Genomic DNA, 27,016 nt, shown 5'->3' with positions numbered 1-27,016 from the left:
TGTATTACATATTATAAATACTTCAACGGATGCCATTCTCCAAATTTTGCACAGGAATCAAAATACATGTAAACTGTTGATAGAATGGAAACATTTTGATTATTCAAGCATTTTCTATGCAAATACAATGCTGTGCCTCACAGTGACCCAAATACTCTGCAGTTCTGAGATTGTAGAGTTGACCACATCGTATGCTGTCTGAAACATTTGGCCAGGGGAAACTAATCATCTTTGTTATACTTTTCTCAGGGAAGAAGTTAGTAATAGCAACCTTTAAGGCTGAAGTCCCATCCCAATTGGGCCATTGGCCAAGAACAACAGATAAACAAATAATAAAATAAAGACCAAACTAACCCAGACCTCTCTCTCAATGCTTCTGTGGATACTTCCGGAGGCAACTCCATATTCTTCTTAATGACTGAGTTCACACATTTGAAATAATAGTTTACTCTAATTTTAGTAATGTCCCTGCTCCCCCCAGCACATAAACATACACATACATTAAGAGCACTTAACATCTGAGTGGGCATAAATAATCAAGCATAAATATCATAATTGCTATTTTTGCATCACTGCATTAAATAAAACATTCTAAAATATTGTCAGAATACAATAATACATAGTTCTTGTTACATTGGTTATAGAAATAATGACTATATAAATATAGATAATTACATACTTGCAAAACATACTTGGTACATGCTTAGCCAAATTTATGATATAGCCAACAAAAGGATTAATAAGTCACTCTGAATTAACATTCACATGTAAAATATGTTATAATATACTAAGAAATGTAGTTTTTATATTTCATAATGAGATTTTCCTATTTGGTGGTAAGCCACACTGGGTGTAAAATTGTTTTGAATGGGTATAATTTCCAAGTTATAAAAGTTTACTTAGAACACTCAAAAATGAAACAGACAAAAACAGAATATGTAAGAATTGTTGAAACCACACAAAGAGACTGGAATCTGTCTAAAGAAGAAACTTATAGGTTATAGTATCATGTTGTATCAGGGTAACATATGGCCCACTGGGTTTTGGTAGTTGTGCTTCACAGTTGATACTGTGAGGTACAATTCACAGTTGTGAGAAAGAAATGAAGGAAGTTGTAAGAGAGTGAGGAAGAAATGAAGAAAGGCAAGGAAAGTCTGTATGATGCCTTCCTGTTCTCCCAAGCACCACCACACCTCAGGAACATGTACACTGGTGGAATGTCCTGCAAAAGAGCTGCTAACTTAAAAATCAAGAAATGGGTTTATTGTATCAAAGCGTGGTGGTGAGCTCCCTGGAAAAATAAAGCACTGAAATCTCAGCTGCCCACGGAATGCATAGCCTGAGGGCTATGTGGACTTGTGGTCCCAATTGCCTCAGATAATTAATTTCTTATGCATTCTAATATATTTTTAAAAGGAACAACAAAACTGATTAGGATTGTAGCAGAATGCCACTTAGATGTAAATAACAAAAAAACTCAACTCAAATAATACAAAGTATGTTTTTTCCCTAGAACTAGAAGTCCAAAGGTAGGTCAGGATTCATGGTTGATATGATGCAGTGGCTCAACAATATCATCAAGAATCTAATATCTTTGTTTCTGCACTCTGCCTTTGAGCAGGATCAGCTTTCTTCTAAATCTGTCTCCCATCGTGGTTGCAAGGTGCATGCCAATGACTTCTGGGGCCACAAGCCTCTGTGTCTACATCTAAAGGAGAATGAGAAGGGGTTATTTCCAGACACTTTCTCAGAAGAGTGTGGAGGCCTTTTTTTTTTTTTTTTTTCCCAAGAGCCTCTCCCCACCTAAATACACACAAATATCTATCTCCTTACATATAATTGTCCCCAAATGGGTCACATGCCTATACCTAGGCCAATAACTGTGGCCAAGAAAAGGGAACAGAATCAGTTAGTTATGAGATACAGACCATTTACTAAATCCAAAGAGGGTGTCATCTTTCCCCAAAGCATTGATATAGGTACCCAATGAAATCTGAAGATGATACAAGAAAACAGTGTTGAAAGCTTGTGAAACAACCAGAATATAAATTGCGAAGGTTTTCTGTAAGCCTACTAATTTACTGCTGTAGTTCCAACAATGGTACCCATGGCTCTTTCCAGGCGAAATAAACTTTGATGGGTTAGAGTCAGAATTCTCAATATTTAGTGTTCATAGCGATTATCTACAGAGCTTATTAAAAATGCAGAATCCTGGGCTAAACCCCAATATTCAAATTCAGTAGGTGTGGGGCATTTTAACAGACACCCAGGAAGATTCTGTTATGGGTGACACTTAAATTCTATATGTCTGATATATTTTTTACTCTCTGTTTTCCTACCATGATTATAATTTCAGTACATTCTTCTACATGTTGACCAAGTGGAGCAATACACTTATTTGTTGGGTTGCTTATTTTTGGTTTTCTTGGTGCATGTGTTTAAATTCCCAGAATTAGACTACATGTGCCATAGACTCTGATTTTTATTTTAATTGCTGATTTTATGACTTCTAAGAGGAAGAGAGAATAATCATTTGGGTAGCATGATAGTACCTTCTGTGATACTTGTTTTACAGAAATATCATTAAAAAGGCAACTAATGCCCACTACGAGGTTTATTTTTACTCTGGGGCTCTAGTTGCCACCTGTTAATAGTTTATGATGTTTTTTTCAGTAAAGCAGTTAGCCTACAATGCTGCCTTTGTTACAGATATAACTAAAGCTGAATTATTACCAATACTAACCCTTGTGTATATGCCTTTATGAGTGTGAATAGTATATTGGTTAATGACATCTACCCATATCAAGGAAGCACTGCTATGTAGAAGTTTCATAGAAAGAGAAATCTTTGCAAAGTTGTGTATTTGCTGGCTGTAATTGTGTTAATTTGTAACAGAGATACTTTCAGGTATTGCAAATTCAAGTGTAGACTGGTACACTGTTTGCCCTGTGGGATTTGCTTTTTGAAGGTTCTGATTACTATGACTCTTACTAAATTGGGAATTGTCTTAATTTCTGTACTTGCTAGTTCATTCTTAAAATGTCTTGCTTATTCTTACAAAATGGAAGAGTAAAATCTTAGCAACTTCCAATCTTCCTTCCTTAGACATCACTTCTTCAGGGTGCTTTGTTTAACCAGTCAGGATCTCAGCTGCCTATGTCTGTCCCTGGATTGTAAGGGAAACAGAGAAGCTTCCAAAGAAGAATTCCATTTCTTGAAAGGATTTCTCTACTCAGCCTCTGTATCAATTTTTTCTTTATTTTCTCCCCCAGTTTTATGCTTAAGTCCAGCTAACATTATTAGGAGCATAACCTTCCCATGATCCAACACTTTAAATAATACCTAGTGAATTTCAATAAGCTGTATGTTATCTGGTTTTTATCTTTAAGTAGAAACGGAATCAGCACTTTGTGAGACAATAAGGCATAGCAGAAGGAGTTCAGTTTTAAAGTCACACTGACATGAGCTCAAATTCAAATTGAACTCACACAGATTGTTCAGTCACTCTGAACCTCTGTACTTTCCTTTGTCAAATGAGAAATATTTTAATTTCATTGGTTGTTTTGTCAATTAAATGAGTTCACACAGATACAGTGACCAGCCATAAGTGTAAGGATTTTTTTTTTCTTTTGCATCTCTAGATTTTTGTTAACAATAACTCATCTAAGTCAGCACTTCTACAAGCCCCTGTGGTATTTTCCTAAAAGGGAATTCCTGGAAGCTACCATTTTTTCCCCTTTTGGGCATGTTATGATATATTTTGGACATGATAAAGTGGCAAACAGCTTTTAAAATATTTATGTTCTCCGCGCCATGCATGCCAACTGTGTTTGCTCTCTCCATTTCTTTATGTGCCAAGGAGGCGAGCCAAACAGTGTGAGAGGAAAATACTGTCAGGACACAAAGTCAGCTTGTCTAATGTGTACTCTGCGCAGATGCAACCTTAACGGAAAAGAGTGGAGACCACTCCCTGGCTCCACAGTGATACCTCGATTAACGAATCCACTGGGAACAAAGTTCCTTTATAAGCAATTCAGCTGAGTAAATTTTTATTTTAAAACTTCATGAATCAAGTGAAATAGTACTGGCTTGTGTCATATAATTCAACGGTAATATTCTGGGTAAACTGTACTTCTGCACAGAGCAGAAATACTTCCTCACAGAGTGCGTGTTGAAGTATAAAAGTGAATAGATGGATTCTAGGCAAAATTGTGAAGCTGCTTCAGACAAACTTTTTTTTTCACTCTTGTAATTGCTATGCTCCATCCTTCACATACATAGGGCAGTAGGTTATTGCCCTTGGAGTCTTGCTGCTCTCAAACCTTCCTACCTCTTAAAGCAGGAATCAACATGATTCACACGTTTATGAGTTACAGTTAATGTTACCTTATATTGATATTGCCTAGTAATACCACAATCTTGGCTACAAGTTAATACCATGTAAAGATTCTAACTTAATTGGTTCTATGTGGAGCCCAGAATTTGGGATTCTAATATACTTACAGGGTTGGCAACCACTACCCAACGATAAAATTTTATTTTCATATTGTGGCCTTCTCTTTTATAATGTCTGTGTGTATCCATGTGTGGGCTACAGAACATAAGTCAGAACCACCTGGGATCACTCTTTAAAATGCAGGTTCCTGTGTTCTTACCACAGAATCATCACTACTACATTTTGAAGTGTGTGGTATATGACACACACACACACACACACACACACACACACACACGGAGAGCGAGAGAGAGAACTGGAATCTTCATGTTTTACTTTGGAAAAGTCCGAAGTGATTTTGAGTCACCCTGAAGTTTAATTCTTCCTTTCTTATAACTTCTATCTCATGGAACACAATTTTTGACTATCAACCATGACTTTTCATTCCTCTTTGCCAAATAGAAAATTGATGGTGGGCTAGTTCTATGTTATATACAATTCATATTTTTCAGCAATAATATTTATAATAATTTACACTCAAATTAACTAAAGTTAATCTTGCTTGCAAAGGAAAATCAAATTCACACAATTCAATGTTTTTTCTAATAAATATTAATAGATATTTTAAAGTATAGGAGCATATATATTTTGATTTAATGTGAATACTCATTAATCTGTTATTAAATAATGACAATTTTCTAATGTATACACAAAAGTACAAGTCAGGGACTTGTAGTTAGTGTTTGGAAATGTGAAATATATTTATGTTCAATCTCAATATCTCTTTTTCTCTTTCTCTCTCCCCACTTCTCCCTCCCTTCACTTCTACCCCATCCTCATTTTACCTTTTCCTCTTACAGCATCAGATGAAGAAGAACCAACTTCAGCAGGTAAAGTTCCTATGTTATAAAGATATTTCTTATTTAATGTCATGCCTTTAATAATAGAGAGTCAACCTTTTGAATAATATTTTCTCAGATTTCAACCAGAAAACTGGCACAGGTTTGTTTGTTTATTTATTTACTTTTATATTTGCTGAGCCCACTCTGCTGTGCCAGACTACATGATGTTGGTTAAGAGTTTTGAATAAAAGGAGAAAAGTCTTGAAATAAACTAATACAGAGGAAAATACAATACACAATAGCAGACTGACATTAAACAATAAGGAAAATTGGAAAATGAGAACATTGAGAAAAATACAGAAAAATAATACAAGGAGTAGAATGATAAAATTAAAATTAAAAAAGAGGAAAATGGTAAAATAAACTTTGAGAAATACCTTTCATGAGAGAATACAGCACTGTCACATATATAACTGGCATCAGACATCCTCTTCACTAGGTTTAAGGGTAGAAACTATGTCTGCCTCATTCATTTTATTTTAAAAATGTAATTTTTACAATTATAATTTAATAATCCTGCAACTTGGCATCATGACTTAGTTCCTTATCCAGCTAATTAGTATTTATCAAACACAGGCTGTGGCCTGAACCATGTGCAATGAAGAATGCAAATGATAGAATGCAAATGGTAGAGAACCACTTTCAACATGGTTCCAGGACAGTGAGACAGGTCAGAGAAATGCCAGAGAGACTAAAAACCAGACACAATTATGAGAATAAAATGGGAAGAAAAAGCTCACTTGATTAATTAATAAAAGACCAGACTAACATACCAACAACATCAGAAAAAAATAGAGTCAATCTCTGAGATGTAGGCAGTTCGTGGTTGGTCTGAACAGAAAAGACCTCAGCATTAGAGGGATTCCTTTTAGTAACTGAGAAAAGGAGTTAGGCCTGAGAGACAAGAGCAGGAAGGGGCTCCTGAAATTAATGGTCAGAATGGTGCTTTCTTATATGGAAGGGGGGAAAATAGCCCAATTATTGGAACTCAGATACAAGATAGGGTCAGTTCAATTCATAGACTTGACTTATTTCAACTAGCATGGCTTCATGACTTCTATCTCCATGCAAAACTGTACAAGGATTTTACCTGTACGAGTAAATGCAAAAGATCAAAGTTTCAGTGGAAGAAAACAAAATAAATATCTTACATTTCTTGAATAAATTCCAAGGATATATAAAAATGTCATGTTGCATGATACTCATTACAACTATAACTGCCTTTGAAATGGAATCAGAGATTCAGACAAACTCTCAATTGATGTTTCATTTTCATAATATTGTTAGATAGTCTATAACCTGATTTGGATAGGAACTCCTATCATATTTCTCCCACTCTAGGCAGTATTCGGTAGCCTGTTTTAGGACCAACCTAATCACATGACTCAATAGCAAACTCATCTGTTTTCGAGTTTCCTCTGCCTAGTTTCTGCTTTGTTTGCCCTGACTTTGAAGCTTTGCTGTTGTTAGTGTTGCCCAAAGACTCTGTCTGTGTGTCTGTCTATTGTGGTGTATTTTTTCTATATAGACAATCCATATACTTGACACATAATTCAAGCAAGACAGAAGTGTTTGTGGTTAAAAGTAAGGTTGCTCTCTCTTTATACCCCTAGTCTCTTAGTTTTCTTCCTGAGAGGCAACTCCTGTTAACTGTTTCTTGAGTCCTCTTCCAGAAAAACTCCAGGTCTGTGTTGTCCAATAGGGTAGTCACTAGCTACATGGGCTATTGAACACTCCATTATTCCAAATTGAAATTTAATGTAAGTATAAAATACACACTGGATTTCTTTATTGTTATTATTATTATTATTTTCACTTTAGTTACAGGGGGCACATGTGCAGGTTGGTTACATGGGTATATTGCATCTGGGTAGGGAGGATAGTATCCAATAGGTAGTTTTTCAACCTACACCCCCTTCCTCTCCTACACTCTCTAGTACTCTGCAGGGTCTATTGTTCCCAGGTTTATATCCTTGTGTGCTCAATGTTTAGCTCCTAATCATAAGTGAGAATATGTGGTATTTAGTTTTCTGATACTGCATAATTTTTTAAATCATGGCATCCAGCTCCATCCATGTTGCTGAGAAGGACATAATTTCATTCTTTTTCATGACTGTATAGTATTCTGTAATTTATATGTATTACATTTTCTTTATCCAATCCACCATTAGCACCTAATTTGATTCCATGTTTTTGCTATTGTGAATAGTGCAGCAATGAACTTGAGTGCATGTGTCTTTTTGGTATAATGATCTATCTTCGTTTGAGTACATACCCAGTAATGGGATTGCTGGATCTTATGGTAGCTCTGTTTTAAGTTCTTTGCAAAATCTCCAAACTACCTTCTATAGTGGCTGAACTAGTTTACGTTCCCACCAACAGTAAGTGTTCTCTTTTCTCCACAGCTTTGCCAGCATCTGTTGTTTTTTGATTTTTTAATAATATCTGACTGGTGTGAGATGGTATCTTGCTGTGGTTTTTGATTTGCATTTCTCTGTTAAGTGATGAGCATTTTTTCATATGCTTGTTGGCTTCTTGTATATCTTCTTTTCAAAAGTGTCTGTCCGTGTCCTTTGCCCATGTTTTACTGGGGTTGGTTTCTGCTTGTTGGTTTAAGTTCCTTTTAGATTCTGGATGTTAGACTTCTCTGGCTAGGACTTCCTCTGTCTGTATTTCTTAACTTTAATTGGACTTTCTCTTTGGGTGTCAATCCTTGACAGCAGCCATCATTTTCTAGCCCAATTCATTTTCATTTCTCCTGTCTGCTACCCACACCTTACTAAGTCGCCTGCCAAGCAGTGTTGATGCTATTACAAAATTATTATTTTGTATAAAGAAAGTGAATTGTAACCCAGTGTAATCTGTATGTAAGTATAATGTAGCTATTTGTGTACTTTTCTTATTCTAAATCTATTTTCATAACTTCTCTGCTCACTAAGAAGATCTTTTTGTGAAATGCAACTGAACGTTTTTTCTTCAAAATACTCATCTTCCTCCAGAGTGATATGCACATCATAGAATTTAAATTATGTTTTAAAAATACTTTCATTTCTAGATATGAACAGATGTTTTTGTTGTGATTTTAGCATAGACTTTTAAAATAGAACAAACGTGCTCTTAAGGAATATTTAGCTACATAATTTCACATATGGATTATACTAACATTGAGAAAATGTGTCATTTAGTAAAGCAGACACTCCTTTTGTATAAAAAACAGACAGTGGGAAACAAATGTTTTTCTTTTAATTTTATCAAGCTGTATAATAAAAAGAGTATATTAAAACATTTGGCAAAATATTATCAGATTTGCAAATAATTGATTTCATAAGGAATATGAATAATTATGAAAATTGGATTGAAATTTTTGAGTTCATTTTAGTATCTCTGGACCTGAATTTTTCAACACTTATTTTTTTAAAGGAATAGTTATTATCCTGTTCACTTATATTTTTCAGTAATCATATATATCAAATATATATCTTTAATTTATAGCTGTTATTCATAATATATTTATTACAACATTAATATTCTGTTTTCACTCTCATCTCCTTTCACCAACAGAATTGATGCAGAATGATATTTTCCAAGCTCAGATTTATTTTTATTGTCCTCTTTTAACTTATCTCTCTTCCCTGTTATTTCTCCATTTTGTTTCAGTTGTCAGTGAAATGAAATCTTTTGTTTGCCAGAAAAAATGTACGTTAATTCAGCTTTCACATGTCCCCATATAATATCATTACCAGGTTCATAATCTTCCAGGTTGGACAGTTTCTCCTTCAAATATATATGTTAATTTCTATAAATTAAATATTTATTTTTCTAATTGGTGATAAGCCACTTCTCAAAGTAATAGAATAAATAATAAAATAAATAGGATTTTTTTCCTGCAAAAAGTCACAGCATCCTGATTAATAGTTGTTAATGTATGAATTTTGAATTTTAAAATGATAATTTTTTGAACAAATCTATACATGACTTATCTAAAAATGTAAGTTCCTAGTGGATATTACCACTCAATCATACTATTTAGTAAACATTTTTAATGTATTGATATTATATGACAAATCTAGGTTGTTTTAATTCCATAGGCACACAGAGTTGGGTTAATTATAATTAAATAGCTATGATATATTCTCATTGTTTATAACTATTTTTAAAGTAAATAATAGATATTTATCTTCAATAACATATAGAATGAAAAACATCAGGAAGACAATAAATGAGAAAATTAGGGAGACATTAGTGTTTTATTTGTGTTATAATGCTAAAAAATAATATGGATTTTTTCTTTACAATGGAATACAATTGATTTGCCTTATATTTTGAATTATTGAAAGACTGCCTCATTAAAACAGATAATTGATCCCTCCACTTTATTCCCATGTTACTCAGATTATATTTAATAAAATAAATTTCAGAATGAAAATATTCTTGTACTTTAGACAATCACATTCTGTCTTTGGTTATTTCTTCATATGTACCCACATTCTTTTATTTGAACTTCTAAATTGCCTTGCAAATAGCAAGTGCTTAATCAGTGTTTTAAAATGTTGACTCGTAGAGAGGATGCATAATACATCATATCTGCATTTGTAATAGTAGGCATGCATCCCCTTATTGATTGTGAAGCATTGGCTTGTTAATCACTTTCAGTTCTGAATGTTCTGGTAGAATATATTAGCCTAAAAGACCATATTTTGTAACATCTGAGTTATGAGGACAGCTTCACTTAACATCTGCTTCTTTAGCTACCAGAAGCTTCTTTTTATTTATCCTACTTGAATCTTACATTCAGATATTTAAGCATCTTGTTTTACTGAGTATAAAAACACATCAATGAACTATAGAGAAATTTCTTCAATCTGAGTTATATTTTAAGATGTAATTACAAACTAATGAGATTCACATTTTTAAAGCAGAAACTGCACCCCAAAATGCATCACTTTTAGAAGTGATATATTTAATCTAATTATATTGCTATTGCACAAATAATTTTTGGAAACTACTTTCTTGAAACTTCCTTCTGAATCTGCTTATGGGATTGCAACATCAACTATTATTTTATAGTCTCTGAACTGTGCTACTATATTTATCTGCCTTTGGTCTAATATATATGCCTTTAAAAACAAAGATTTGCAAATATTAAGAATGTGAGGGGGTATGAAATACAGATAAGATTACAACTTTGAAATTAACAACATTCACCTGAACATATGACATGTATTTTTGAAAGGTAAAATCAAATAACACCTTGAAACAAAGTTGTCAGTGATTGCTTTCCTTATGTTGCACAAATCCAATTTTCATTTAGCTTTTATTTAAGTTTTTCAATAGACACTTCATAAACTGACTATAACGATACTTATTTCTATCTCCTTTGAAGAAGAATAAGACATATAAATTTGAATATTGACTACTAAAAATAAACTATATAAAATATAATTAACTATAAGGTGTAGCAAATCAAGTTTATTGTCACAATTTCCTCATTGCTTTTAATTTATTTGGTCTTACTAGCTATAATTTTGAATATTTAGAAATATCATTCATTTATCACAAGGAAATCATTCATTCATCCCTCAAGGAAATCATTTAAAACAGGGCTGGGAATGGAAAATTAGTGGATGGGACCAAAATCACTTAGAAAATGACACAGTAGAGATCTTGCAGCTATACAGTAAGTCGGTGGTTAAAACGAATTAAAACCATAACTTATTGTTTTGTTCATATCACCTCAAATAAAAAGCTTGCATTTTATTTTTTCCCTCTTCTCTTGCCTAAGGGGAGGTTTTTAATTACTTTGGCAGTTTTTTAATACTACAAGTGGAACTGAGTTTGGATTTCTATAAAAGTAGCTATTAATATTAGATTAACTCATATAATAATGAAAACATTAAAAAGGGAATTTTCAGATATATGTAAATGGTAAAAATATTTTGTTCTTTTTTTGTATAAATTTAAGATATACAATGTGATGTGTTAAATACATATATAGTAAAATGATTACTATAGTCAGAAAAATTTACATATCTATCACCTCATGTTGTTATCTTCGTGTGTGTTGTTAGAGCACTGACAATCTACTCTCTCAGCAAATTTCTATTATGTAATACAATATTATTGTCATGGTACTCATATTGTGCATTAGATCTCTAGGCTTATTCATCCTACGTAACAACTTTGTACCGTTTGACTTACATTTTCCCCATTCTTTATCCCCATCCCCAGTAACCACTATTCTACTCTATTTCTATGTATTCAAATTTTATTTTTTTTAGATTTCATATATAAGTGAGATCATTCAGCATTCTTCTTTCTGTGTCTGGCTTTTTAAACTTGGCATAATTCCTGCAGATTCATCTACATTGTCACAAATGGCAGAATCACCTTCTTTTATAAGGCTTAATAATATTCTATTATATAAGCTTCTTATCTATTAATCAATGGACACTCAGATTGTTTAAAAGTTGGTTCCTACAAATAATGCTTCAGTGAACATGGGAGTGCAGATATCTGTATGATATTATTTCATCTGGGCATATACCCAGAAGAGGGATTGCTAGGTCATATAGTAATTAGATTTTTAATTTTTTTGAGGAACTTCCATACTATTTTCCATAATGACTGAACCAGATTACATTCTCACAAAGAGTGTTCAAAGATTCCCTGGACCCTTGTCTTATATAATGTATAAAAATGAACTCAAAATAGATTGAAAACTTATAAGCTCTGAAACCATAAAACTCCTAGAAGAAAAAATTATAGAGGAATAGCCCCTTGACTATGATTTTTTGGATGTCACAGCAAAAGCTCAGGTAGCAAAAGCAAAAACAAACAAGTGGGACCACATCAGTCTAAAAATTTTCTGCGCAACAAAGGAAACAATCAAGGTAATAAAATGACAGCCTGCAGATTGTGAGAAGATATTTGCCATATATCTGGTAAGGGATTAATATCCAAAATATATAGAGAACTCATATGAGTCAATTGCAAATAGAAAAATAGACCAGTTAAAAAGTGGGCAAAGAATCTGAATAGACATTTCTCCAAATAAGACATGAGAATGGCAATAGATGTATGATAAGGTGCTCAACATCGCCGAGTGAAATTCCAGTGAAGACCATAATGAGATGGCACCTCACACAATGTTAGGATATCAAAAAGATAATCCTTTTGACAATCATATTAAAACATATAAATACAAAAGCCATAGTGTTCTTCATATATTTATAAAGTTAAAATTATTGTAATTTACTTAAATGTAAAGCTGTGTATGTGACGTCTTATCAGTTCATTCCAACTGGTAGTGATGATAGAGATCACTGGACATAATAGCAGATAAAATGTTTATTATGAACTCTGTGCTGTTCATAGAGATGAAGAAAATGGTGATTTGGCATACCAATGCATTCATACATTCATCAGTTCCTTTAAATTTTTAATATTTTAATCATTTAAATTATTAGCTTTGACATTGAAGAAGTATACCTAAGAACAATACTATTTTCATATACAAAGGTTAATAATAGAATATGGGCTAGCAATAGTAAAGAGTTGAAGCCATGGTTTTATATTAGCAAGTTAAAAGTCATTCATAAAACAAATACATATTTTGTGTATACACACAGGATACAGAGTGATTAGATATTTTCTCTAACTTTTGAAATATTTAATTTTAGTTCCACAAAAACATCATTTCTGTTTATGGTGAATTTTTTATTTTCTTAACTATGCTACAGATATCTTTTAGATTTCTTTCTCGTTTTCTTGTGGAGTTTAATTTGGCATGGCTGACTATGCTCAATTTATTCTACAACTCATGCATTTTGAAAATAAATGATATTTTGTCACATTATTTTCTAATGAGCAAGAGTTGTTTGTGCATTCTGATTTCAGTATTTTATTTCCTTGGGGTCTGAAATAGAACTTCACATTCTCATTTTTGTTTGCCTTATATTTGCTACAAATTTATCTCCTGTTTTATACATAAATGCATATTTTCCCTCTAGTGCCTGGAGAAACTTTACTAATTGTTTTATTGAGTATATTCTTGTTCATAAATATACTCTAATCAGGCTCAAATATTAAAACCTAATATATAAAAACCAAAAAAATGCTACAATATTTAAAAATCAGATAGAAGTAATTATTTGTAGATTCTCAGAGGAACAGGGAAAAAAAAATCACTGCTTCTAAAGATGTGACTTTGGTCAGTTTACTAAGACATTAGTGGAAAGACCAAATAGTGCTTACATTTCCTTTTTTTAAAACAAAATTAAACTTCCTTCTTGATAGGTGTGTGATAGTGATGTTTACCTGTGAGACAAAGAATTGTAATTTAAGTTCCTGTTATATGGATGTGTTTTTTCATATTTTTACTAAAATAAACTTTGCTGTAGAACAGGATCATGGTGCCAGTAGGGACTTTGGAAAATTGTATACACATCTTTGTCTTTAGACAAGTTGAAGAATTAAACTATCACAAGAGTGAAAAATAGTATCTTTACATCTTGACATACATATCTATGAATGTAGTTGTATAATCCATCATCTTTCCCCCAAACTGTAAAATCAGAGTTAGCATAAACAATTAAAACAATAAAATCTTATTGTTATGTAAAATTTAAATCTCTCATGGTACCGCCTTAAAACCATTATATTTTCAGTTACGTATGTTAATATCTAGCAATACATATATTCAAAAACAGTTATTATGTATTGTGACCTGATTCCTTAGTTCTAGGTAACAGAAAATTCAATTTAATATAGACTAATATAGATTAAATAATAACTCACGCAGAGTTGAGAACAGTTGGCTCAATGATATTACTAAAAGTCTGGTTTCTCTTCTTCTTTTCCAATATTTCTGTTCTATCTTCTGTGGCAGAAAATTTATCTTAGTAGTAACACTGGTTTCTCCATGGCTGTAATATGTCTGCCAACAGCTACTGTGGCCATATGCATCCTTATGCATGACCAGAGAGGGCACAAAAATGCTTTCAAGGCAAGAGTCCTGAGATCACTCTGACTGGACAGACTTAGATCCCTTCTGTTTATCTTGAAAAAGTCAGCCAGTCAAGATTGTCCCATGGAGTATGAGATTTATTTTAGCTTTCTTTGAAGATTATGAGCTATGTGACTAAGGTGTGGGTACACGAACAAAAATGAGGGTACTCCTTAAGAACAGAATCAGAGAAATGCACACTAGGTGACCAATCAATGAAGCCAATTGGAAATGATGGTTATAACATCTCTTTGTCACTTTAACTACCTTCATGATTATTTTTCTATACATTGCTATGTTTTTCATGCTATTTTATAAAAACTATGAGACCCTGAAAATCTGATTATTGAAAACTAAATTTGATGTACATCTCAATAATACTAAAATGTATATTCATATGTGCATTGTCATGCATTGTAACTTTTAAAATCCCAGCTTCACCATAGCCTTTATTTTATCTTGTTCTATATAAACATTTTCAAGTGTGCCAAAACTGGATGTGCACTATCTGCACTGAACTGATCTGTACTGAACTGATCTTTCAATTCTTTTAAGTTTTAATTTTAGTGGGTTCATAGTAGATGTGTATGTTCATGGGAAATATGAGATATTTTCATGAAGGCATACATTTAGTAATAATCCCATCACAGAAAGTGGGGTATCCATCTTCTCATGCATTTACCCTATGTGTTAGAAATGATCCAATTATACTCTTTTAGTTATTTTTAAATGTGCTATAAATTATTGTTGACTGCAGTTACCCTGCTGTGCTATTCAACTCTAGATCTTATTCATTCTATCTACCTATATTTTTATACTCATAAACCATCCCCACTCCCCACCCCCCTGCCCCCTGTACTACCCTTTTTAGCCTCTGGTAACCATCATTCTATTCTCTATCTCTGTAAATAAGTGCTCCTGTAAATAAGTGAGAATATGCAAAGTTTATCTTTCTGTACCTGGCTTATCTCATTTAACATAATGATCTCCAGTTCCATCCATGTTATTGCAAATGACAGGATCTCATTCTTTTTTATGACTGAATAGTACTCCATTGTCCATATGTACCACACTTTAAAAATCCATTCATCTGTAGATGGACACTTAGTTTGCTTCCAAATCTTGGCTGTTGAGAATTGTGCTGCAGTAAACATGGGAGTGCAGCTGTCTCTTCAATACACTGATTTTTTTCTTTTCAGTATATACCTAGTAGTGGGATTTCTGGATCATCTGGTAGTTCTGTTTTAGTTTTTTGAGGAAACTTCAAATTGTTTTCTGTAGTGGTTGTACTAAGATACATTCCCACCAACAGTGTATAATACAAGGGTTGCCTTTCCTCCACATCCTCACTGTCATTTATAATAATATTGCCTATATGTTGTAATTTTGATTTGCATTTCTCTGATGATCAACGCTACTGAGCACCTTTTCATAGACCTACTTGCCATTATCATTTGTCTCAAGAATTTTTTAAATTTCCTTCTTAATTTCTTCATTGACTCACTAGTCATTCAGGAGCATTTTGTTTAATTTCCTTGTATTTGTGTAGTTTCCAAAATTCCCCTCATTATTGACTCGTATGGTCTTGGATACTATGCAGAAGAATTCTCAGGATATCTTCCCCTACTTTCTCCCAAACAAAAGGAGTCTCTGTCTGTTCTGAGATGCCTGGAGCTGGAGTAGGGGTGACACAAGCACCTCTGTGGCCACCAACACTGGGATAGCACTGGGTCAGACCTGAAGCCAGCACAGCACTGGATCTCACCCAAGGCCCACAGTAACCACACTGCCTGGCTACCTCCTGTGTTTGCTAAAGGCCTTAGGGATCTACAGTCAGTAGGTGAGAAAGCCAGCCAGGCTTGTGTCCTTTGCTTCAGGGTGGCAAATTCCCTCCTGGTCCTGAGGTACTCTCTTCTGCTGTGGCTGAGCTGGCACAGAAGGCACAAGACAAAGTCCTTCCCACTCTTTCCTCCCCTTTCCACAACGAGCAGACTCTCTCCCCATGGCCACCACTGCCCCAGGCTCACAGTGAGTACTGCCTGGCTATAGCCAATGTTCATTCGAGGCCCCAGGGCCCTTCAGTCCTCAACTTGTGGTGAGTGCTGTCAGGCCTGGGACTCTCCCTTCAGGGCACCAGTCTCCCCTCTGGTCCATGACAGGTCAAGAAACACTGTCCAAAAGCCACGGCCTGGAATCGGCCTCTCAGGAGCCTGCTTGGTGCTCTGCCCAACTGTGGCTGAGCTGCTACCTAAGCTGATTTTTGGTTCTTATGTTTGGTTTGTTGTATGGATAGTTGATTTGGTGTTCTTGCAGGGAGGACAATTGGTGGAGGCTTCTATTCAGCCACCTCACTCCGCCTCCACCCCCAATCTTTTCTTTTTAAACTTTAATGATTGGTTTCTATAGGAACAACTAAATTTACTCAGCCTTATTTCTGAGGAACTGCTTACTATAATCCTTCTCTCTCATATTTTAAAAACTGACAAAATTGTTAAACTGCATTGTCTAGAACATTCCTAAGAGTATTAAATACTGTCATTAGTTATGTTAGGTTGATATTATCTTATTAGATATAAAAATGACATACAGCCAAAACACAATAATTTTATCTTTAAAATAGAGACTAACCATTCAAATTTAGGCAAATTTTTAAGCTTGGGAAAAAAGTGACTTAATATTTGTTTATATGCTGCTGCAGTATTAAAAATTCAACTTTTTAAAACTTGTGTTATAATGCTGAAAGATAGTCCTAGAGGTGTAAATTAAATTTTGATTAAATGTCTTTTGAAATTTCATAATTTTCTTTTCATTTTGAATTATTAATACTTAAATTTTGTGCTGTTGACCTTTAGAATGCTAGAAGACAAGCCAGAAATTAAACCCAAAGTAACACCAAGCACTGGAAAAGCATCAAAGTTAAAAAAGTAATAAAGATACCATTATTAATGGGAATAAAATTATATGAATGGAAAATGATTTAAAAAGGAAAAGAGAGTTTATCTCTCAGGGTTATACAGTTCTCCAGAGAAACAGAACCAAAAGGATGTGTGTGTGTGTGTGTGTGTGTGTGTGTGTGCGCGCGCGCGCACATGCGCGCATGTGTGTGTAATAGATACATGGGTAAGTAGATTTATTTTAAGGAATTGGCTTATGTGATTGTGAGTGCTGGCAAGTCTAACATGTATAGGGTAAAGAAGCTGGAAATTCAGGGAGGATTTCTGTGTTAGACTCGAGGCTCCTCTTCTCAGGGAAATCAGTTTTTGCTCTTAAAGCCTTCAGCTCACTGGATGAGACCCAACTCTATTAGCAAGGGTCATCTTTTTTACTTAAAGACAACCAATTGTAGATGTTAATCACATCGACAAAATATGTTCACAGCAACATCTATATTAGTATTGGACCAAGAAGTTGGGCACCATAGCCTAGTCAAATTGACATGTAAAATTTAACTATCACAGAGAACCAGAAAAAATATAAACACAAACTATTTTATTTACCAAAGAATGTGTTTCAGAAAAAATAGATTGAACATTATTTCCAATGTTTAATCATAATTAATGTTGACCTCCATCTGTGCAGACTTAGACTTAGAGGTTTCTTTAATTTCTAGTCCTCCCTGCATTAGCTGGATTCATCTTTAAGAGCATCTCCATTTGCCTGAATAATTTTTTTTTTGGCTGTCCTTGGATTTACTCCAATGTTAAATCTTATATGAGTATGAACAGGTATTTACTTACTATTATGGAGATTTCCTGGCTCAGGGAAGACATTCAACTTTCTGGATAGGATGGATAGGATAAAACGCCATGGGCCTTCAGGTCTGCACCTTCAGGGGCTTTTGTCTTCTGACAAATAGCTGTCTACTGTCTATGAAGTATTTTCTTTCTACAAGTTAACTTTTCCTCCTCTGTAAAATGGGACAATAAGGGCACCCACCTTAGAGGTTTGCTGTAAAGATCGCACTCAACAATACACGTAAAGAGCTCATCGCAGTGTTGCTCATCCTGTAATAGGGACTGCACAGGAAATCTAAGCTACTATTTTTCCTTTCATTATTCTCTTTGCTGTTTGCCATATTAATATTGTAATTTTGATTATGATTTTTTTATTCCGTCAATATGCAGTGGCCTCTCTGTAGAGTATTTTGCTTAATTTTCACAGTTAACAAATACTGCATATATAGAATTTAAAGAGGAGAACACTAAATGTTAAAGCGTATGAAGAAATATGTGCAAGGTTACGTAATAAGCAAGTAACAGAATCAGGATTCAAGTTCAAGCTTCTCTGGAAAAACTGGTGCTTATCTTACAGCAGCAAACTCAGCCTTTTCATTCATTTCTAAAGAGTTTTAAATGTCATATATTTCTTGTAATTGTAAAAGTTATATAGAGTTATTCAACTTTTTGTTGTGCATATATTATAAAATTATACATTATAATATGTGCAAAACTTTATATATTATTTTAAATGCCTCTCTGATCACTATAGCAGTTTATGAATCACATAAACATTGTGGAAAAGAATAAAATAGGAAATGAAAATCTCCCTGACTGCCTTCATCCATTTTACATACTTGCATTAAAAATATATATTCTGCCTTAATCTAGCTCCTCTTACAGGCTTCGTGCCAATGGCTTAAGCCAAAATCGTTAAGGTCTATTTTGATGACACCCTCTCTCTACATTTAGTCCACCAGGTCTTTTTAGCTTCATTTTAAAAATATATCCAAACTCTAATCAGATAGTCCAAGGCAGCATCTTCTCACTCATGGATTTGCTGGTACTCTAGGCCCCTCTTCAGTCTCTTCTCAAAAGAGCTGGCAGCTTGATTCTTTTACAAGGCTGTGAGCACCCATCACTCTTCTGCCCAGGTCCTCTAGTACCTCTCATCTGGCCCTGATGAGACATAAACCCTGGACACATTGTTCTTATAGGCAGGGCTTGGCACTCACAGGTGGGTTGCCTGAAGGACTTCTCTTGCATGTATCTACATGACTACTCAGTCACATCCTTCGTGTCTTCACAGGAAAGTGCATTCTCAGAGAGACCTTCCTTTGTCTCTAAAAAGTTCACATGTTCTCCACTTTGACAGTCTTTTGCCTGCATATTTTTAATATTATTAATGTTGTTTTTAAAATATCTGCCCATCTTACTTATGTAACTTATTTATTTCTGTCCAGGCCAAATATAAACTCCTAAGGGCTGGCATATTTTTTGTCTATATTTGTTCACGACTGAATCCCCTCCTTCTAGAACAAGTGTTTGATACGTAGTAGATGCTTCATAAATATTTGTTGTATGTTCAAATTAATGAATAAATTAAGCCATACAGATTTTATGCTGACTTAATTGCATTATTAGCTCAAGAACACACATAGGGCCAGGTGTGGTGGCTCATGCCTATAATCCTAGCACTTTGGGAGGCCAGGGTGGGCGGATTGCCTGAGCTCAAGGAGTTCGTGACCAGCCTGGGCAACACAGTGAAACCCCGTCTCTACTAAAACATAAAAAAAAATGGCCAGGTGTGGCAGCGTGTGTCTGTAGTTCCAGCTACTCCAGAGGCTGAGGCAGGAGAATTGCTTAAACCCGGGAGGTGAAGGTTGCAGTGAGCCGAGATTGCACCGCTGTACTCCAGCTTGGGTGACATAGCAAGACTCCATCTCTAAAAAAAAAAGAAAAAAAGATCATACTTACTTCTTCCTTATAGGATGATACAAAGAGAGGGATGATGATAGATATATTTGCAAATAGATGAAATAAATAAAAGGAGAATCCCAATAATTTGATAAGAATATTAAAGATGCTGTAAATTACAGGCAACTGTCCTTGTCCGTGGGTTTCCCATCTAGGATTCAAGCAACCATATATTGAAAATATTTGAACACAAAAGACAATAAAATAATACAAAATATAAATAGGAAACAATAGAGTGTAACAACTATTTACATTGTATTAGGTGTTAGAAGTAACCTAGAGATGATGTAAAGTGTGGGGGGAGATATACATAGGTTATATGCAAATGTTATGCCATTTTATATAAGATACTTGAACATCTGAGGATTTTTATCTCCCTGAGGGTTCCTGGAATCCATCCCCCACAAATACTGAGGGATAATTGTATTATTTAAATTCCTTGGCAGAAAAAATCCATTACATTGATCTTTGTTTTTCTGCTTTTGCTGCAGTAGAAGAAAATTACTTTTGCTTAGTAATTCTTTCAGTGTGGTGTTGTAACAATGGCAACGATTTAGCCATTGTTAGTAATCACTGGCAGGAAACCGCAGCAGTGATTTTAAGACATCTCAAATATGATAACCACCATCATCTAATGCTGGGTATGGGTAAAAGAGTCAGAAAGGTTAAGGGAGGTGGTGGATCAGAGGATAGCACTGGTCATGCAGGGGGAAGGGGCAAGCCTGCACATTCACTTGGCTTCCTAAGTTTGAGGTCCACAAGGAATTAGGAAAGGATCTGCAATTTCTTTATACAATAACTACCTCATTATTGCATTGTTATTCATGTCTCATTAAGCTCACAGACATCTTCAAGTAATTTATTTTCAAGATTACATGGAGAGAATTTTTTAAACCTTTAAGTAACATATTTAAAAATAAAATAAAACATACCTGGGTATAGTGTTCTTATGAGATACCTTTTTTTTTTTTTTTTTTTTTTTTTTTTTTTTTTTTTTTTTTTTTTTTGAGACGGAGTCTCGCTCTGTCACCCAGGCTGGACTGCAGTGGCCGGATCTCAGCTCACTGCAAGCTCCGCCTCCCGGGTTCACGCCATTCTCCGGCCTCAGCCTCCCTGAGATACCTTTTTTTAAGAAAATATATTTATTTGAAGTAGATCTTCAACTGCTAGAATTCAACAAGATTTAGATATGTTTCGTATCTATTCACCTGTTTTGTTCTTTCTTTAGATGTAAATCTAAATTAAAAAAAAATCCAGGGTTTTAATCCAGTTTTTAAAATGTTACAACATTATTGGTTGCTTTTAAAGCTTTGCTAGAAGGTCTTGAAAAAGAATGAGCTATACATTTCTCAATAATAAAAACAAAGAATTAAAACCACTGTACAGATTAGCCAATAGTTTTTGCCAAAGCTTGAGATGTTCTTTAAAGGACAACTTGAGACTGAGGACCTTTGAAACTATTACATTTCATAATCTAGTGTTTAAATGTGTTGGGAGGAATTGTGCAAGTACTCAGCTACTAAGTAAAATGAAACTAAAATAAGGCAAATTATAAACAGAATGGTTAGGGATTTATTTTTTCCAGAAACATTTTAGCATTCTGCATCTTTGTTGTCTATCTTAACACAATGAGTTAGTTTTACTAAGTCTTATTTATAAGATCATCAAAAAAACACTGAAAACACTGATCAATGTTAAGTTCCTACAGAATGATAATCACCAGCCTGATATTCTGTAGCCAGAATGCTCAAGCAAGTTGTCGTACTTTTAAAATTTCTGAGAATTTATAGAACTGTTAGAAGAGGAAGATTAGCATATTTTTAAGTTACTTGAATTTTCAAACTGTGATTTTTTTTTTTTTTTTGTCTTCTCTATTTGTTTCACCAAATGACTCTAGTGTTCTCGGACACTTTGGTGGGTAGTGGTAGGTTAAGAGTTAAAACTATTAATTCACACTTAATTGTATTCTTATTCTGGAAATGACAGAACCAATAAAAACTGGTCCCTTAAGGCATCCTTTCCTTCCCCTCCATGAAACCTGTGCCTGGTTTTAATATCCTATCACATCCATGCTTCTTCTCTCTAGGAGGCAGGGCAGTCTCCTCTATTCCAGGTCACACATGTTGTGCTTATTCTCACCCCAAAGCTTTAATCCAGGCTTGTCTATCTGGAGTGTGCTTTCCTTTCCCTTTCAGATCTCTGCAACGTATCCAGCCTTTTACACACCTCTCATCTTAGATCTTCTGTTTCCTGTAACCCACATTGATTTCTCACTTTGCAGTTCTCACTTGTGTATCTGTTAGGAATGTTTTCTGTGGTAGGTAACTGAGAAGTGACTGGGAAGGAGTCCATTCTCTGTGAGATCCCAGAATCTCCACTAATTTCTCCCAAGTAAATCATATTTCTGTGAGTATGAAAGAAGGAATAGAACAGAGGTTGGAGAAGCAGTCATTTCTATCCCTACAGGGATTTGAATTCCTTCATTATGTACTGAATGCGATTGGAATGGTATCTTCACCTGTAATAGGAACTCATTCTCAACTGGACTCTTCCTTCCATTGCATTTCTAGCAATGCTGAAGACAGAATCAGGGATCAATACCTGTGCAGTATCAATAGATAAATACCCATAAAAATAACATCATGCTCTTTGGGATCATACAGCAACAGAGAGAGAGAGAGAGCAAAGTTGCAGTGGAGAGAAAGAGAGAGGAAGAGAGAGAGAGAGAGCGCAATCAAAAGAGCACAGCAATTTCAATTATACAAAATATGGAAACTGTGTTGTAGGATCCTTATGTAGACACCATACCCTTTTGGATCTGTGCAAATTACAGTCATGTCAGTCACATTTTCTGATTTATATCATCTTCTAATCGCTTTGACTGCCTACAGCTGTATTCGTTTCCTGAGACTGCGCTAACAAATTTCCACAACCTCTGTGGCTTAAAACAACACTCATTTAATTCTCACAGTTCTGGAGGCTAGAACTCTGAAGTCAAGGCATAATCCAGGCCATGCTCTCTCTGAGGGTTCTAGACGAGAATTTTTCCTTGTCTCTTTTAGTTTGTGTTGGCTGTGGGCATCCCTTGACTTCACTGACTTGTGACCTCTTCACTGCAATTTCTGCCTCCGTCTTCACATCACCTTCTCCACTTTTGTCGGTGTCTTTTCTCCTGTTTCTTAGAAGGACACTTGTTATTGGATTTAGGGCCCATCTGGGTAATCTAGGATGATCACATCTCAAGATCCTTTCCTTAGTTCATTTGTGTTGCTGTAAAGAAATACCTGAGGCTGGGGAATTCATTAAGAGGTTTATTTGGCTCATAGTTCTGAAGGTTGTACAAGAAGCCTAGTGCTGGCATCTGTATCTGGTAAGAGCCTCAGACTACTTCCATTTATGGTGACAGGCAGAGGGGAGCAGACATTACAGGGAGAGAAAGGAGAGGAGAGACAGGAGGAGGTGCTAGTCTCTTTTCAACAACCAGTTATCCCAGATACGAATAGTGAGGACTCACTCCTGCACACCAAGCCATTTATGAAGGATCTGCTTCCACATCCCAGACACCTTCCACCAGGTCCCACCTCAACACTGGACATAAATTTTAACATGAGACTTGGCATGGCCAAATAAACCATATCTAAACCATAGAAGTCCTTAAAATAAGTACATCTGTAATGAGACTTTTTCAGGTAATGTAATATTCACATGTTCCAGGGATTTGAACATGAATATATTTTGGTGGTGGGGGAGAGGGCAGAGCACCATTCAAGCTACTACAATAGCAACAGTAGATGTACTAAATAAATGTGCAATGAATTAGGTTGGCTCTGCCAAAATATTTTTAAGTAAATAAACATATTGTATAATGAAATATTCATAAGGATGGTGGAATATTTACTTTTGCAGCCCTCAAATTTTGCATTTCTGGATGAAAAAGTGGTTATAAAATATAATGATGAAATCATAGTCTATTCAATGAAAAAGGATAGATATCATACATAAAGCCTAAAGATATTTTCAAAACCTCAGCCAATACAGTTCAGTAAGGATAGAGCTAACTTTGATTTCAGTGGAAACTCTGTGTGTTCTAAGAAGTGAGTTATGGGTAAAAATGTAGGCAGCAACTATAATTTATATTACTTTAAACTTATATATGCTTATATATATTTTTTTAATTCTGGAGAGAGGTAAAACAGATAAGCAATATTTTAAGCACATTATAAGGCCATTCCTTTTTATTTTAAAGAAGCAAAAGTTATATTCACAAATTTATTCTTAAATATTTTAACATAGTTTTATAATTACTTGATGTTATACAGTTTGTCCAACTTTAATTCTAGATTTATTTATTTATAAAAGCAATAAAATATACAAAACATGAGATTATAAAAAACTAAAATACACTTATTTAATCCAGTCAGTTTAGTTAGAGTAACACAGCATTCTAAAACATAAAATTAAACCTTACTTTATTTTCATTTCAGTATTATCAGTTATTAGCAGATAAAATCAACTCATTATGGATTATCTGTTTTGAATGAACAACAAATATTTACTGTAGTCGATAAAAACAATAATTTGTCCAAATTCATTTTAGCAATTTGGAAGCCAAATTTTAATTTTTTTATTTCGAACACATGAACTTTTAAACTATTACTATTTAAATTTTTGTTTTAATGCTAATTTTAACCTGTAAAACTTGTTGTTAAGTGAATATGCTTTTCATACTTTGAAAATTTTCTTTAAAGAGGATAGTGATAAAGGGTGAATTAGAATGTGCTTTGAAACAAGTCTAAGCTCTTTCCAGATTCAGGTAACAAGAGCCAAGTGTCTCAGTGTGATATAGAAATGACCCCTGGGAAATCATCATGTTTAGTAACTTAATGGATAGAACAGAAAATGCCAGTAGATTGTTGTGAAAAATATGTCAAGGAAACATTTTTACAGAATTTATTTCATTTTATTTACCAGTGAACTGGATACTCAATAAATTCGTGTATTTCTATTGCTCAGTGTTACAACACTGCCAACTTTTCTACCCCATTATTGATATAAGTTGAGAATAGCCTTTCTGTTCACCATCTGTCATGAAAGAGTCAAGATTTTCAAGTCGACACAGGTTATTTACATGATTTTAAATATTTTGGCCACTGCACATTTCATATCACTTCTGTCATAGAGATACAGAGTCTTTCACAATGACACATCTGGCTTCATTGTTTTTCTGGCTTCTTATCACATGACTGTTCATCATTATTTTTATTTGTTATTTAAATGTTTCTAGTTTATTTAATGTATTTTAGGGGTGTCTAAAATCCACACAGAAAAGTGGAATATATATAGGTACAAACATATATATATATATAAAAAATTAGAAAGTTACTATTTATTTTAGCCTGCATGGTAGCTAACAGCTGTAATCCCAACACTTTTGAAGGCCTAGGCGGAAGGATCACTTGGGCCCAGGATTTTGAGACTAGCCTGGGCAACAAGGTGAGACCCTATCTCTACAAAAAAAAAAAAAAAAAAGAAAAAAAATAATTATCCGAGGCATGGTGGCATGTGCCCGTAGTCCTAGCTACTTGGGAGACTGAAGCTGGAGGATTACTTGTGCCTGGGAGATCAAAGCTATGGTGAGCTGTGATTGCATCACTGCGCTCCAGTCTAGGCAACAGAGCAAGACTCTATCTCAAAAAGAAAAAAAAAAAAGTTACTATTTTAGTTATCAAGGCTGCTTACAGGAAACATTACATTTAAAAATTATACAAAAGCAGCATTTCGTTTTTAGGTCATGTGGCTTTTTTTTTTTTTTTAAATATTGGCCTTGGGCCAATTAACTTATGCTTATAAGTGGGCATAATTGAAAGAAAATTTTAAGAACTATTTTGAGATCACTAATACGTTACTTCAAAGTGGATGGAGCAGAAGACTTTGAAGGATAATGACATCACAGTCATAAGGAGCCTGCTGAATATCCGAGTTAATTAGAACTCAAGCAGAGAAGGGATGAACAGGTTGTATGTATACCTAGATATGGAAAATAATTGGATAGTGCCTAAGAATGGGCATTTGATAGGCATGAAAATTTTATAATTTTTAAAAAGTGAAATAAATTTTTATTTAAATAAAGAAAAGGCTGGATATCAATGACATGGAACTATATTATAAAAATGTTAATTATCTTGATGGCAGAAATTCAATTTTATTTTTAATCTATATTTGATGAGAATAAAGGAAAAGTAAATAATATCTGTGCTAATTATAATCAGAGTAGACAATGTTCAAAATATTTTAATTTTAAAATTGGCTGTGTCCTATGTTTTTAGTTTTGAGGGATATACAGTGGACATTATTCCCTAAAGTATATGAGAGTAAATTTGACTAACTATAAATCATAGTTTTTGCTTGGAAACTGACAATAACTTTCTAATGAAAAAATTAAATTAATTCTGATTATGTTGGTTAAGTTTGTTCACTAAATGACCAATAAATGTTGTAAACATTCTTCACTTAGGTGAAGTTGTATTTGAAGTTTTGCTTTCACTAGCTTTTTAAGAATAAAAGTAATACAAGTACAAAACAACAAAAGTGGAGACCCCTGTGGGACAAATAGGTAAATCAAAAGCTGTTTTCTAATAATAGAATCAGTACCTGCAAGAATCGTTGATTGCTAAGGATTGGCAAAAGCATATAGTAGTCCAAATTTTTTTTAAAAAAATGTTTCTACAGATGTGATATATACCTTCGTTACTTAAAATGTTACCTCTCTTCAGATATAGTTAATAGAAAAAGTGCAAATATTTTCTCTTAAGTAATTTTTCCTTAGAGAAATGTTGACATTTTCTAAAAGTAAAGAGTATTGTCTTATTATGAGTCTAAAAATGAGATAAGCCCTTGACCTAAAGTTCTTAACTGCCACTTGTGTGAGTACAATGCTTCCATTATATTACAGATTTTATAATAGTCACTCACCTATGTGACC

The 27,016-nt window shown here is 34.1% G+C and overlaps 1 protein-coding gene across 2 annotated transcripts in view; it reads left to right on the top strand.

Moving 5' to 3' along the window:
- The window catches only part of EDIL3 (EGF like repeats and discoidin domains 3), a 463,034-nt gene that overhangs the window by 166,677 nt on the left and 269,341 nt on the right, over positions 1-27,016 (top strand). The window contains exon 3 of one of the 2 annotated variants that reach the window (XM_025387921.1): positions 5,296-5,325. The exons of the other annotated variant lie outside the window; for it this stretch is intronic. Within the exon in view, the coding sequence (XP_025243706.1) occupies positions 5,296-5,325 (30 nt within the window). The remainder of the gene's footprint in view (positions 1-5,295; positions 5,326-27,016) is intronic. 2 annotated transcript variants of the gene reach the window in all.

This window comes from Theropithecus gelada, chromosome 6 (assembly GCF_003255815.1).
Source record: "Theropithecus gelada isolate Dixy chromosome 6, Tgel_1.0, whole genome shotgun sequence".
Taxonomy (NCBI): domain Eukaryota; kingdom Metazoa; phylum Chordata; class Mammalia; order Primates; family Cercopithecidae; genus Theropithecus; species Theropithecus gelada.
Note: the sequence above shows the minus strand (reverse complement) of the source record. Positions and strands in the feature narration are given on the sequence as shown.